Below are 16200 nucleotides of genomic sequence, written 5' to 3' on the forward strand. Positions count from 1 at the left end.
TGGTTGGAAAACTAAGATGAAGTTGTCCGGTCAGATTTGTATTGTCATTTACTTTAAAGCAACATTATTTAACAATTTGACCTTAAAATCAGAGCTTCAAGATCACGACGAAGTTTCCTGATAGACAGAAAGCTTTACTTGTAACGCTAACCGCTAACTGTAGCTGCCATCAGCTAGTTAGCTGTTAGCTCACTTAGCCGTGCTGCCAGGACTGGGAGCTTGAAACACCAGGAGAGTGTTGGTGTTTACGTTGTTATAGCTCAGATGAGCTATGGCCTGTTGGGAGGGAGGGGGTGTGTGTGTGTGTGGGGGGGGGGGGGGGGGGGGGGTTATGCTGGCGGGGAGTAGCGCTAGTATGTTGCCAGAACCGTAGCTGGTCGTGTGAGCAAAGGAGTCAGGTTAATATTATTAGCTGGCTTGGTATATCTTGTGTTGTGCTTGATGTTTGGCTGTGTAAGCAAAGCATCAACTCTCGAGTTTTTGATTATTCATCATTCATTTACGTCTGCTGTGCATATAGGTGAATTGCACTCGCTATTGTCGCTAAATAAAAACAATTACTACTTTTTTGTATGTTTTTGTCTGTAAGTTCTTGTAAAGCTGTTTGTCTTAAATTTGATTCATTGTGTAGATTTGAAAATAAAGGTTTTGTAGAAAATCATGTTTGAAACCTCTTGTGTAGAGTAGATTCTTTTGTGAGGATTATAGTCGCTTCTATTTTTAATCAATACTGCTAATAACAACGTTTGGCGCTTTACGAACACAACTGTAACCTGAATTGTATTTTTACGCTTCAAATTGTATTTTTCTCTTCACTTTTATGTGCATAACTACAGTGATTGTGTATTGTGCACCGAGTGCTGCCAAAAATCAGGTGACCTACTCTCAGTACTGTGCCTGAATGCATCCTGTTTAGACCCTGAGGAGGACTGAAGCTGCTGTCATGTATTGAAAGTCACAATGTAACAAATCAAAAATGTATCAGTACCAAAAACAAAATCAAGAAATGTCAAGCTATACCCAGCCCCTTACCCATGTGGCAGGTACACTGATCCTAGAGACCCTTTTCTGAAGCAATACATTACCTTTCAACAAAACAGTCAAACTCCAGTGTAGCATCAAAGAGGTTGGTTGTTCAATAAGACACTGGTGACAATTTGTTGATACAGGCGGAGGAAGCGCTCTGTGCCCTATCATTGCATGTCGGATGACAACAGTGCCAGGCTCCAACCCACTCATTATAATCATTATTTCAAGGAAGGGAAGAAGCCTAAAGCTCATATCCTTTCATTGCCATTATATCCTGTCACAGCGCAATGCAAGCAGACAAGGACAACTGTTGTCAACATGAAATGCAGCACAATTCAGGAAACAAAAGAATGCTACAATAATCACGACTACCTGAATAAATATCCAGACATGCTCATGATGTGATATTGCATCTGCATCATTACAAATATTTGGCATTCAAATAAAATAAAATAAACTGCCTTTTTACCTCATGTATGCCCATCAGCCAACTTTTACTGAAATGAATGGATGTGATTTGGCTCTGTGCTTCTGCAATCAGTGCGTCTTGTTTAAACGGAAATAGATTTCTCACCCCAGCATAGTTCAGCCAAGAGGCAGAGCAGCCTCTCTAAAATAAACTCCAACGAAATACTGTAGAAAAGAAAAAACACACATGCACATCTGCAAATCTCAGTTTTAAGCACTCGTTTACCATCGCTATCAGCTATGTCAAAATGGCACCACATTATCAGGGGATTGATGATTACTTCGAAAAATGGGTATGAAACAAAGCAGGCTGAATAACAAGAGAGAAATAAAAGCTGATCACAGGAGTGGGAGATGTGAGAATAAAAGAGGCATGTTAAATCAATGAGATTTAAATGAGAGTTGCCGTTGGATTTGCGGGGTTGATGCTTCTCTATCTGGGTCTCAAGCATGTAGCGTGGGTGTGCTAAACAACATCCAAACATCCCCAAATCCCCCAGGCGCCTTTTGAGAGGCAACAGAATCTGGGAAAGGGACTGGCTGAGGAAAACAGGAGTGGAGGTTAGGGGGACGTAGGGGGGTGGAAGAGGGAGATATAGAGAGTGTGTAATAGGGAGAGAGAATCAATGAGTACCCCCAGAGAAAATAAAAGCCATGACATCACTGTATGGCAAGGAGCAGGGAGTGGGGTGGCGAGGAGTAGGGGGGAGAGAGAGGGAGAGACGAGAGCACCCACAGTCACCCATTCTGCCTCTCGGGGCCCATCCTCTGGAATGGATAAGAGCCGAACAATGCGCTCTCAATGAATGGGATCCCAAATCCCACAGGAGAAAAACAAATCACCAGTGAGAAAGAGGGAGGGTGAGGGAGAGATGGAGAAAGAGACAGAGAGAGATGGAGATGGAGAGAGAAAGGGAGACCCTTTAAAAAGATGTGCACACAAAGCAACAAAGCATCTTGGGACATGTAGAGCAAGGCAAGTAGAGATTGAAACAAAGCTGCCTTTGTCCCTCCTGGCTGGTGGGTGGCTTGGTGCGAAGGATTTGAACGTGGTAGCGTTTACAGCGGAGCTCTCCAATATATTGATCGGGCCATGTAATCCCTCAAATGATCAATGAAAAGGTTGGATCAACTCGGGGTGTGTTGTTTGTTGGGTTTACATGACAAGAGCATGTGGGAGGCAGGAGCAGGGCTTTACGTAACTCTTCAGAGGAGCTTTGAGTTGTGTTCAAAGTTTGGCCTGCTGCTCCTGATGCGGGTTGGAAGGAGACACGTGAAGCAGGGAGAGATGTTCAGGGACCCTCTGATCACAGCACCTCCTCGCAGAAGTCAAAATGGGATGTTTAATTGCATTCCTCATCACACAGTGTTAATAAACAAAGTCACAGCCTTCACTGGGAGGGCTCAATTTGTGTGCGCATTGTGTTCATGCCTGTGTGTTTTCATGAAAGTGTGTGTTGGCTTTCAAACAAAGACCTTCCGTTCCTCCGTGATTACAGCACTGGTGGTGTAAGCCAGAACAGAGAAAATAAATTAGAATCACAAGAAGAAAAGTCTTTCATGTCTGATGCTTTGATAACAAAAACAAGCAGGTTCCCACAAACTAGAATATGTTGGCTTATAATTTGGAGCTAGATGGGGACAACTTGACACAAAGATTTCAAACAACAAATGGAAAAGTCACTGATGAATAAGAGTCACAAATAAAAGAAAAGCGAGGAATAATTGTGACATTTATTTTTGGGATCAATAAAAAAAGGAAGATGATGTAAAAAGAAGCAGCGCATGTGTTGAAGTAGAATAACGCAACAGAAAGAGTCAAGAAGCCGACAGACTGTGATCTGGCAGAAATATGATCTTTCTGACAATTCAGAAGCACTTGTGTATGAATGAGCCCAATTAACAGCAGGGCTTCTATGATGCTTACAGACACTCATCCTATGAAAAATCGGAAACAAGATACAGCTGGAACTATTATTTATCCCACATTTATTTCCACATTTTGCTGAAAGCATACTGAATTGCTTTGGCATCATATACATCAGGAACGATGAGGGGAAGAAACATACTTTCTTGTTTCAGGAACTACAGGAAATGGAATAACTACAGTTTCAATATATTGATTTGGCTGCAATTTAAATGCAGGAAAGTTTATTTTTTTAATTTGATTTGTATTGAAAAAGTAGACACAGCGCAAAAGGGAGACCAGACATTGACCAGAAGTCCAGGGCTAACAGCTTAAAAGGTACTGACCCTGACCTTTAACCTCTGACCTTTGTGTCAAGGGTTGGATTAAGGCCGCAATTAACTCCTTGACAATATTTTTACCATTATCTAATTGATTAGTCCACAAAAGAGAAATTGTGAGAAATGCCTAAAATAAAGTATTTGAATGCCGTGTTTTGTCTGGCTAACAGTCTAAAACCTATTCAGTTTGAAAAGATACAAAACAGACGAAAAACCTTTGTTTACCTTTGAGAATCCTTACATTTGAGAAGGAAGAAACGGGACTGGGAATGAAACAAGTACTTGGGTGTTATTATTTTAATCAAAATGCCACAAAAGTCTACAAAGTCATTCTCAAGTTCATTATCAACTGTAGTGTCCTATCAAGTAAATTGAGGACTCCCGCTCTGGGAGAAAGCTGTCCTTGCTCACAAATTTTGATTGAATATTCGAGAGCCATAGGACAAACACAAGAAACGTTGGTTGGGGATTTTGTCTTGAAGCTGCATTTAGTTAATTTTTTCCTTTTGTGGTTTGAAACTGAAAAGACATTTGCTTTATCAATTCTCATCAAGTCTGTCTGAAGCTATCAGTTAAACATATCCTTTGAAGATGGAGCCATGTTCCACATGCTGGCTACATTAGCTCACCAGCTCACTAGCTCGTACCCCGTGTCGTTGCAGCTTAGCGTGTCCACAATAAATATTGAAATCTGCGGTTGCTGCTTTGAAACTTAATGGATGTTCTGTATTATAAATGTCACCCTACGGTGGTCGGCAGAGCAGTGTTTCATTCTAATGCCAGGGGATAGCAACACAGAAAGAGAGAGAGACACCATCACTGGCAAGGGATTGCAACTCTGAGACCCATCAAAGTGACATTCAGAGTGTAAACTTGCATGTTTGTGAATAAGTCATCTCGTTTACAAGTCAAAAAGGTTGAGAACCACAGAGCTATATGACTCCTTTATTGACTGTATCTATGAACTGGACGTCATGTCACCCTTTTGTTTTGTCGACTATCATTTTGAAGCCTTGAGTTTGGCATTTTGGCCGTCGCCATCTTGGTTGTTTGGAGCCAGAAGTGGCTGTATTTGGACGAGAGGGTGGAGATGGGGAGGGATACGCATCGCTACGCCTCTATCCTGATATAATATATATATATATATATATATATATATATATGTATAATATATCAAGTTAGAAGTAGGGTCATTTTCTCGTAGACTTCTATACAATCCAACTTCTTTTTTTAACCAGATATGCCTTCCTGTTGCATATTTCTGGACTTTAAACTGTAGTCCTTGATGGTGCCCATCAACATATCTGTCTTCTCCTAAAATGATTCGTCAATGCCCAGCAGCATTTTAAAACAACAAAGAGCGACTGTGCTAGCTGCTTTAAGTGAGGAAAAGAATATGATATCCTCTCATTAAAAGCCTTCTCATTCTCTCTCCATCAAACGCTGAATCTGCTCTTCTCTGCCTGTCATACACTGTAACTAGAGCTTTCTCCTGCACAAATCAAGGGTGCAACTTAATTTATTATCGACACTTAGCAGCCGATTCTGTGGGAAAATATTTTTTTATATGACTTATGGCCCTTACGCTTACCTCGATCATATATTTAATGTTTTATTCATAATGTCCCTCTTATTATCTTTGTCTTATTTCTAGCTACTATTGTTCTCTGGCCTATTTGTTTTCGATATGTTGCATATGTAGAATCTTCAATAAAAAGCTGATCACAAAAAGGCAATGATTGTCTTAATGCCACTAAATGCATGTTCACTATATACATCCCAAAATCTTAGTGTGCGTGTTTCTTGCCCATTTTACGCTAAACCTTCAAAACCAATAATTCTGTCTCAGTTTTTATCTCTTGCGTAGTTCTTGAGCGTCATATTCTGAGTTCTCTTTTACCTCAGCAAGAGCGCGTAAACTGCGCAGATATAAAGTATGGGATTAACTACCTAACAACTTAAAATTGTGTGTGTTAAAGAGACGTTTATGTACTACACACTCCAGCAGCCAAAAGAAGAAGGTTCACACATACCAGGTAGCAGCAGAAAGCTATCTATTGGTGTTTTTTTTTACTATCTTCTCTTCTCGCACAGTTTTATCCCACGAAGACCAAATCTCTGCAGACAACACACCTCAGAATTAAAATGGGTAGATTGTGTACTTCTATTTCAAGGTCTGTGCAGTTGAAAAAAAACTAAATCTATCGTCTGATAGCATGCTTAGCAAAACCCCTCTCAAAACAGATAAAAGCAAAGATTTGTGCTTCATCTTCTCCCACTGTCATCTCTCTCTGTGGTTGTCCCCCCCGTTTTCCTCATCCTCTTTCTTCTTTTCTGTGTCCTTCCTATCACCTTCCCCTGCATCCTCCTCTCCTTCCTTGCATCCATCGCTCAGATTCTGTTTCTTTTCTTACCATCTTTCCTTTTTGACAGCAGATCACTTAAGTCTTTTTTGTTTGTCTCAGCTGCTTCTCCTTTGGGATAACAAACAAGCTATGCAACAGGTCTCAAGTCATATTTACAATGAATGATGCCATTCCCACCCATCCTTATGAGGATAAACTAGAGATCTCAATCGTGGAACATTAAGGGGTGTTTGCGAGTACAATTACCTGTGCGAGGTACTGCAATGCTTCCTCAGTACAGCAACTTTCCACTGAAGCCGATACAAATTCAGTTTCGGGAAATAGTAGCTCCCCTGGGTGGGGTGCCACACTGACTGCATGGAAGCAGAAACAGTGATATATTCTTTCAATAAATGTTGTTTTGGAGGCAGAGGGGGAAATGTTATGAAAGAAAGCCCCATGAAAATAAATATTTCCTGTGAAAACAGAACAAAATATAAATATCCTCAAAAGCAGTCCCCTCATTTGTTGAAATATGTCTGCTAACATCTCCTCCACTGTACTGTAGATATACTGTATGTCACATATTGTTTGGGGAAGGAGATGTGAAGCTCCCTGGCAGCCCTCCGCCTCTCCCCTCCTCCTCCTCCTCCTCAGGGAGAGTGTTAATGAAGCAGGAGGCTGGTCAGATGGGAGAGTCTCTGACTCTCCATTTGGCTTCCAAGCAATCAATAATATACAGACGCCATCTTCGCCTTCTCGTTCATTTTCTTTCCTTCATCCTCTTCATCTTCATTATTTTACTCCCTATGTGCTTTTGTATTTGTTTTCACCTCCTCTCCCTCTCCCTTCTATCTCCCCTCCTCCCCTCCCCTGACCCCTGTCACTTCAAATCCTCTAATTTTCCTATTTGCAGTTTTGCCTTCCCCTCTCTTTTAGACAGTTAGCAGTGAGGATGTGATAAATCGGCCTTGTAATTAGTATGACACTTGCAGCTGAATTTCACTTCTATTCGTATCTAATTTACTTCTCAGTCATCACAGTGTTTTGACTTTCCAGAAGTTGCGTTGAGCAACTCTCAGAGTTTGGAAGAAAACAAACTTACTGTCAGGAAACTCTAATCTGAAAACACCGATGGAAATTTGAATTAAAAAAAAAACTATGCACACTCACACTGCCTTAATACAAAGTTAAATGAGGTATCCTATCCATCTCTCAGATACTTCACTGCCCCTGAGGGATGCTTTCCAACCTGTGAGACAACAGTGCCCCCTGCAGTTCACCAGAGGATGTGCAGCTCAGTAATGTTCAGTCAAGTTGATCCCTCTACACTTTTAACCAGCCTTGTTTTAGCCCCCGAGCTATCTCCTCCCACAAGGGGAATTGTGTAAATGGATTTAAATAAATTAATGCCTCTTCTGCTAGCCTAGGGAAAACACAGCAGAAAATAGTCCAAAACAAAAAGATTCCAACTGCTGTTGCATTCACAAAGATAAAGAAGACCATATACATCTTCTAGCTTACGCCTATAGGCCCACATTTAAGACAGCAGCAATTTGAATATGTCATTCCTAATTCCACGTTTAGGCTGAGCCGGCGTTCTCCAGAGACTGAATTCAAAGCAGCGTGCAAAAAAAAGACACTTGACTAGTCAGCTGGAACAACCAGGCTCGTTGGATAATCAGTCCCACCATTTTGAGGCCAAAACTGCTTTAAAATAAACCAGTCATATCATATATACATTTCCAGTGTCCATGCCAACAAGCAATTTTCTTGTGTAACATTTAAAATCTGCAGAATATATTTCACATTTTTGTCAAAGCAACAAAAGCACTCCATTAATCTTATCTCTATCTATATGTGGGCATATTTGAGGTTGCTCGAAGAATCTAAGCGTTAAGTCTCGATAAAAGATTTCAATCAAATCGCATACTTCAAAGGCTGAAAATAATTTTATGTGAAAAAGAAACAGCCCATTGAGTTCTCACTCCTTTTGCTACAGTAACAGAGCAATCTTTCTCCCAGTGGAAAACACAGAAATGAGGGAGGCTCATGAGGTCTTAGCTATTAGAGTAACTACATAGCATTAGCTAATTGGGATCCAAACGCACGCTCTACTGAATACAAATGAATGGGAACAAGGCGATGCTACAGCGGAAAATCTAAAGTCAAGACCATATTTATGTCACGTTAGTTAATGTTTTCCTTTTGTACACACACATATTTAGGGCAAGGCTTCAGTAGGATGCTGCACCAAAATCCTTTATGTAATATTTTGTTTGAAATGTACATTAATGTGCAAAGATTGAGTGTTACAATCATCACTAATGACATCAGTGAGGCAGACATCGAGACTCAATTTAAAACATACTGTAAACAAGCTTCAATACTGTGTGCGTAAATGGATACAGTTCAATGCTAGTTACAAAACAACCCTCCAATAAATGTACATACTGTCCAGTTCTAGATACAGAGACAGTCTCCCAAGAGAACAAAGACCCCCTGGAGGTTTCCGATAACAAGCTCCCTGATCTCTGCTCTTTACACTACAGTTACTCTGGAGCCAGATGTACATCTGCCTCTGGGTCAAGACAGACACCAGTGGGATTTCCATCTATTAGTAAAGAAAGAGGGACAGATTGGAGATGCTTCTCGTTTGGCATGAACACAGAACAGATCTGATTACAGTGGATAATAAGGGGTTTTTGAAGTAGTTAGTGTGAATGGTATGAGAAGCAGAGTAATACAAATAATGACAGCCGTGTACACTGTGTGTGTGTGTGTCTGTCTGTGTGTGTGTGTGTGTGTGTGTTCACACCTCAGAGTCTTCATTGCGGAGTCCCAGTTGGAGGACAGCACTGGGAGATTTCAGTCTGGCTTGGCTGGACTGGGCCATCTGCAGGTTCAACTGCCAGCCGACATACTCCAGCTGCAACACACAGATGGAGACAGTCTTTCTTTAATACTGACGTAGTTGTAATAAAGCGCTGCACTTGAATTTAATAAATGCCCTAGAAACATTTAAAGACTCTATGAAAAACTTTAAGGTCTGCACTTTCCCCTCACAATAACAGTGGAAGCAGAGTTTCTAATGAAATATGTATATTTGTGTGTATTTATATTTTATTAGTCCTTTTCTCTCATTATGTTCTCACTATTTGACCTAGATTTTTCAACGTTACTTGGTTATTCTTATTGTTTTATGATTACAAAGCATATTTTGCTGAGTGTTAATTAACTTCATTATAATAAATGAAAAAATACAAAAAGAAAACAATGCTAATAAAGAATACTTTTTGACCTTTCCTCCGTAAGTTAGAGACATTATGTTGTATTTGTTCTCGGGCTGCCTGCATCCAAACGACTATTTCCATTATCGATTCATCTTATTTTCGCAATTAATCGTTTGGTCTATAAAACATCACAATATCCTTGAGTACACGGTGATATTTACTATAATCTAAGACCAAGAGAAGAAGCAAATCCTCACATTTGACAACCTGGAATGAAATGTTTGCTTGGAAATTTGAAACAATTATCCGTTATTGTAATAGTTGCAGATTCCTTTTCTTTCAAAGGACTAATTGATTAATGAACTAATTGTTGCGGCTCTGATTTGTTCTAGATTTTCTGACCTATTTTATACTTTCTCACTTTTGTGTTCTTATTTTATGAAGAAGAGACCGCAAACCCAGTTTGGAGTGTGCACACATTATTAAGGGCTTGTTTGCTGACCATGTACTGACCAGATGACCTATAAGCTAAAACTATCCACAAGCAGTCACTGTATTATCACACTTATTAATATTGTAATTATAATGTACCACTGTTGAACTTTGCTTAATCTCCTCAAAGTTTAAGTTACCTTGTTTTTCAAGCTACATTTCGTCAGACTATTACTCTCAGTCTCAGTCTGTAGCAGTGTGATAGATGAGCAGCACTGAGTCAAGGCAGAGCAGTTAAGTGTTTTATGATGCAGAGAAAGGCCATAATAATAAACCATGTGTGACTTATTGGGTCTGGATGCTTCCACGGCGTCAGAGGACAGGTGTGTGGTGGGGAAGGGCCGGGCCACATTATTCACGACTGGAACAGCCTCCACATTAGCATGAATAAACATCACAACTCTATGATGTGTTGCTTTTTTTATATTCGGTATACACAAATTCATAAATTTTAAGAAATTGATCCAAATATATTCATTGAGATAAATCCATAGGCTGTGTTTTACTCTTATTGTAATATTATGCAATACAGAAAAAGCTAAATAAATAACTAATCATAAAAACAAATAGTACAGTGCAGTCCAGTCTAATCTATTTCTGCATTTCCATCATGTTAATATTGTTTGGTAGCTGCTTTTTTTCTGGCACAAATCCAAGTGGAAGTTCACTCATTGCAAAAGGAAGAGCATGTAATCAAAGATGTCATCACTGTTCACCGCAGACAAAGATAAATCTCTGTAAACAGCAGCATTGATTAAAACAGCAACTGGGAAAATCAATCAGACAACTGGCAGTCTTGTCAAGTCAAGACAAGTAAGGAAATGGAAATGAGCAGCGCACCTCAACAAGGATCGTTATGGAGAGAAATTAGTCCCAATAGCATAAAAACTGGACGTTCACGTATTCCACCCGAGAGACTTAAAACTGCACACACAAATGTAACCGAATCCATACATGTCAGCTGGTCCGTGCACCACATAAATACAAAAATGATTTTCGGACATTTAGTTTCAAAAGCAAATGTTATTAGATTAATGAACTTGAAGTTGGAAATATACAAGTAGAATACTGACATTTGTTCTAACTGATTAGTATTTGTTTGTGGATTGGAAAATGAATTATAGAACACAGATACATTACCCACAAATCATAATACACATTTGTAAATCTTGTTTTTATTTGTGGATCATGAAACACACATTTGTCACTAGTACTGAGACTCATTTGTCTCCATAGTTAACCTCTAGTCTGCTCAGTGTTTCATTTTATGACATATCATATTCAGCTAATATGAGGAAGGAACAAAAGGTTTATTGGTTTTCTTGAATGGCAAAGGTATAAATCCTCTTAAAGAGCCGAACATGACCAAAAAATGACCAAACACAAAACTCTGCTTTCTATTCAGTTGAAAAAGCAGATGAGGAAAAACATGTAAGTTATAAAGTCAAAGCAGCAGCAGAGGTCTCGAGGATCGATGGCTGCCAGGGCTTTCTGCTGGCAGCAACAAAATCATGAGGAGACGCGAGAGAAAGACAACTTGCGAGACTCGGGCAGGTGAGATGACAGCAGCAACAACTCCAGCACAATGTGACTGATACGTACATGCTGCTTATTTACTCTCTGTTAGATCTTTATTCCCTTGACTTTGTAAGGAATTCTGTTTGAAGTGTCAGTGATTAATCAACGTATAGAGAACGACACGTTTTTATTTATTTATGTGACAACTTGTGTGAGCTGTGAAAGAACTCTTTGTAATCCAAACAGATGGAAACAAAAGCAGGTCAGTCTTAATATGGATAGTCGGATTTAGATTTTCAATTTAGTATCAAGAGACTATAATGTCTCACTAAACAGTGCTCAGGCTATAATTACACAGTGTCTGGGAGAGGATTCATCTTACACTTGGGTTTAGAAACATGGTCAGGTTTAGGTTCAAATGGTGCTGTAGTAGGTGTAAGTTCAGAGTTAGAGCTGAAAAAATAAACTGTTCATTGGCCTTACCTGTCTAATCTTGTACTAATTGATATGTTTTTGCTGTGAAGCACTTTGGGCTGCAATTCTTGTATGAAAGGTGCTATACAAATAAAGCTTATTATTATTATTACCTTCTTTGGAGCAAAGGTGCTGTGCTTTAGTTTCTCCACCACCTCAGGTCCAGCCGTGGCCCAGGTTTGAGAGATCACCTCAGCCTTGTCTGGGTTTAGATGAACCGCCTCCAGCTGTTGCTGCAGAGACGTCGGCTTCACATTATGATACACTGCCTGCAGAGGAGAAGAGATACGGGTTAGAGAAGTGACATTATAATAAATTCTACAATTAACCATGTTTTGCAGGTGCAACGGAGCCCTCTCATATTCCTATTTACCCCTAACACTCAACATCACTGTGATACAACAATTCACGATACAACAGTGACCCCAGCTGGAGAAAGTAAGAAAGAAGTGGATCACGTTGTGAGTCCACTTCTTTCTTACTTTCTTTCTTTAGAGTAAAGCTCTTATCATGTCGCCATATATTGGGTTATTTAAAATATGCATATAAGCAAATATTACAAATTTAACCAGAGATTTGACCAAATGTGGTCATTTCTCTCTTTTCATGAGCACGGCGGGCAAAGCCATGCACACAGAAATGGTCTCTCTGAGGCGCCTGCATCATAACAATAGTCCCTTTGCATTGTCATTCACTACTTTTGATTTATTTTTTTCAGATTATTTTCACAGTAAAATGCGTCTGTGTAATGTAAACAATCCCAGGAGGTAAATATAAAGTGTACAGATATTTCTGTCTACACTGAATCAACATATTTAAATATTCATACAGAACATTTTTTTACTTGCCTCCTCCATCACATCTAATATATAATATTGAACCCTTAAAAATATAGAATATTCTTAAAGAACAAATAGTTATCATACAAAAAACTCCAACCTAGCAACATTAAAGCGTTTCAGAATCGTATCATAAACAGAAACCAGGTAAAACCCTGACAGTAATGCATCAGACGACCGCCCCTCACCTGCTCTAGTATGAAGGCAGCCGTTTCCAGGACTAGATTGAGAGCCTGTTTATCCAATGAGAGCGCAGCCTGAAGTTTGTCTTCTTCCTCTTCACTGAATGTACGTTCTCCCTGTGTAGAAAACAGATTTACTGTGTCGATATGAAAACTCTTGTCAAGAACTGACAAATAAATGAAATTGAGAATTGATTGAGAATCAATAACGTTTATAATGTGGGTGTCAGAGCCCAGCATTTATGCAACCATTCAAATTCAATTTCATTTGACATTTTGTAAAACAACAATGGTGTTAACCGATGTGAATAGAGCTTTTGCACAGCAGACATTTTGGCTTGTCAGAGAAGAAAAAGCACAGCTAACAAAAAAAATGGCTCTATCCTAATTAAGTGGAACAAAAGCATGTCAGTGAGCAATCATGTAAAACAGTCAGTATCAACTTATTGTATGCACCTGTGCTTTACATGCTAAGACATGTCAAAATGTCTATTACAGTTCATGACTTTCTCTTAGCAAATCAAAATATAGAACTAAACAGACACATTGTTCTTGCAATGAATGACTGACAATTTAACAGTCTTGTGAAAAACCAGCTTGATCAACGAGGCCAGGCATGTGTTTGCATTCATTAGAGCTGAGTGTGACTGATACTCCAGTAAGTCATTATGCATGCACTGCTCTCTCTGGCACTACAGCTTTGCAGCAAAAGCCTCAAAAGCCTCTTGTCTTTAGCACGGATAACACTGTGTGGTCTCTGTACCTTCAGATGAAGCTTTTGTATGATGCGGGAGATCAGCCTGGAGAACTTGTTCACATCAATCGCGTTGATGAAAGTCACCGCTTCTTTTATGCTGCTTGGAAAGAAGAGTTGCAAGTGTTGATGACAGCGTTGTAGAAAGCACTCAGATCTTTTAGTTAAGAAACAGAATCAGAATTCACTCCCCGAATACAGGACGGGTATGTCACGCTGGCTGTCAGTAAATGTCAAATGTACCTCTATACATTGACAACAAGCACACACAAACTATTAACATATAACATATCAGTGACAACATACAGCATCAGCATCAGCATAAGCGTGAAGAGTGTATCGCAGCCTAAAATGAGGTTGTGTGTACATAACTTTGAGTATAAAGACTTTTACATGCACACAAAACATACAGACATACAGACAGACAGACAGACAGACAGACAGACAGACAGACAGACAGACAGACAGACAGACAGACAGACAGACAGACAGACAGACAGACACACACACATACTTGATAGTGCAGAGTAAAGTGCACTACAAACACTGTTGTATTTCAAACTACCAGTTCTGAAGAATGGGGGATTTTAGGACCAGTTTATGCATCAAATATAATAATAGGGGTTTTACTGTTGAGACTTTTGTATGTTAGTATTTATGTTTATATTTCTTTCTCTCCATCCTTCTTTCTAGTACAATGGCATACGCACTTGACTTCTGATGCTATACTTACGTCCTTACAATATTATTTCCATCAATTAAAAATAGAGTCACGTAGCATGGGTTTTATTATATTAGAGGTGGTTTGTTTGCCAAATACTAGTCTTTTGCCTAGTTTGTACCTAAAACAATACATCATAGCAATACAATTTGTAAGTATAAAACCTTGTTCTGCAAGGTCATTTGTGAAGTTGAACTTGAAATATACCCCTTTGTGATTTTACTTTATTTACATTTCCCTCTGAAATGCTGTGGTCTTACTAGAAGACAGTGCTCAAGTGGACTGCTTGCATCTCTAAGTTTGACAACAGTACTGAAGTATAGCTTCTTTACTCCTGTCCACCACAATACTTGCTACCAAAAAAGACACCAAAGGTGCGCTGCTCATGTAAATGTCAGAGGGTGTATTAGAAGAAATTGGCGTTAGGCAGCTTGAACAAGACAACCTGATATAGACACCGTTTAATTATGACAGCACCAACATAAGTCATCTCTAAATTAGTGCCTGCTTATCTAGGGACTAGGCTTCAGTGTCTTCACGTCAGCTCCTGAAAATGTGTATTTTCTCTTAATTAAAATAAACAAAAGCTGCCCACCTTTGTGTTTCCTTTATAAAAGAAGTCATTGTTGGCTGGTGCTTTCTGCAAATGAAAAATAAAGAGTTAAAAAGTATCAAAGCAGCAGCAGCAGCATCCTCACACTGTTGTCGTTCCTTCTTCCTGTTGTCACGAGACCACTCACGTGCCAGTCAAAGCTGCGGGATAATGCGCAGTGAAGTACAGAGTAGAGCAAAATAAAAATATTATACAGAACTATTAATAAACATTTGATGTCACTGATTTATTATAAGAAAACAGTGTCGATGATGAATAATTGTTTCCTTAAAGCAACTGTAAACGCGCAACAGAATTTGCTGGAGAGTAGTTTGCGTAAAAGATGCGCACAATAATAGTGTCTGCTACGAGTCACTACGGAATGTGCGATGGACAAACAGAACCGGCAACAAATGCGCAACAGCAGAAACAGCATATTTGTTTTACCGCCCTCATTTTAAAATGTATAAAAGTAAATCATTGTAATCCTATTAGCAGTCGTCGAAGAAGTATTCAGATACATTACTAAAGTAACATTAGAAATGCCATAGCCTAAAACAACAAACTCCATTACAGGTAAGTGTCCTGAATTTTACTTAATGGCTCCTTTCAAAGTGTAATAAAATATAATTTTATTCTGTTTTTATCACTAACGACAACATGTAAAATAATTGTATTGTTGTAGTTTGTCAATGTGGAGCCAATTTTACTGGGTACATAAGTACAGCATAATTTCATTATAAGCATGTCATTTGTCTATAGGACTACTGTAAATGTAAAATATATATATATATATACTGTATATTTAAAAAACTAACTAGTAACTATAACTTTCAAATAAATGTAGCAGAGTATAATGTACAACATTCCCCTCTGAAATGTAGTAGTAGAAGTATAAAGAAGCATAAAATGAAAATACTTAAGTACCAGTATGTCAAAATTGTACTTAAGTACAGTATTTGAGTAAATGTACTTTCATTTCATTCCACCACTAAAGCAAAACTTTATTTATATAGTACATTTAATTCCAGGTGGAACCACAATATGGTGGTAACACTCTCTAATAAGGCCCCCTATATAAAAGGGCTTATGCCATAACTAGTTTTTTTGTTATGGTTCATAAATAATGTACGAATGCCTCATAGATCAGTGAAGCCATTGATAATAACAACTTCTGGGTTACTTATAACTCATCTATAAACCATTAGTGAATGATTTATTAACAATTAATATGGTCATCAGTTACTTTATAAACGTGTTACAATTGACTTATGTTATGTGCCACTAAATGCTCCTCACCTAAAGT

The 16200-nt window shown here is 38.9% G+C and overlaps 1 protein-coding gene across 2 annotated transcripts in view; it reads right to left on the reverse strand.

Moving 5' to 3' along the window:
- commd10 (COMM domain containing 10) overlaps positions 1-15206 on the reverse strand; it is a 50890-nt gene extending 35684 nt beyond the window's left edge. Inside the window, exons 1-5 of one of the 2 annotated variants that reach the window (XM_029438816.1) lie at positions 14898-15206; positions 13591-13684; positions 12834-12944; positions 11920-12075; positions 8908-9018 (exon numbers count right to left, since the gene is read on the reverse strand). In XM_029438816.1, the coding sequence (XP_029294676.1) occupies positions 8908-9018; positions 11920-12075; positions 12834-12944; positions 13591-13684; positions 14898-14926 (501 nt within the window). In that variant the 5' untranslated portion in view covers positions 14927-15206. The remainder of the gene's footprint in view (positions 1-8907; positions 9019-11919; positions 12076-12833; positions 12945-13590; positions 13685-14897) is intronic. The other variant, XM_029438817.1, reaches the window with a different exon arrangement.
- Positions 15207-16200: the final 994 nt, after the last annotated feature.

The sequence above is a fragment of the Cottoperca gobio genome, chromosome 9 (assembly GCF_900634415.1).
Source record: "Cottoperca gobio chromosome 9, fCotGob3.1, whole genome shotgun sequence".
Taxonomy (NCBI): domain Eukaryota; kingdom Metazoa; phylum Chordata; class Actinopteri; order Perciformes; family Bovichtidae; genus Cottoperca; species Cottoperca gobio.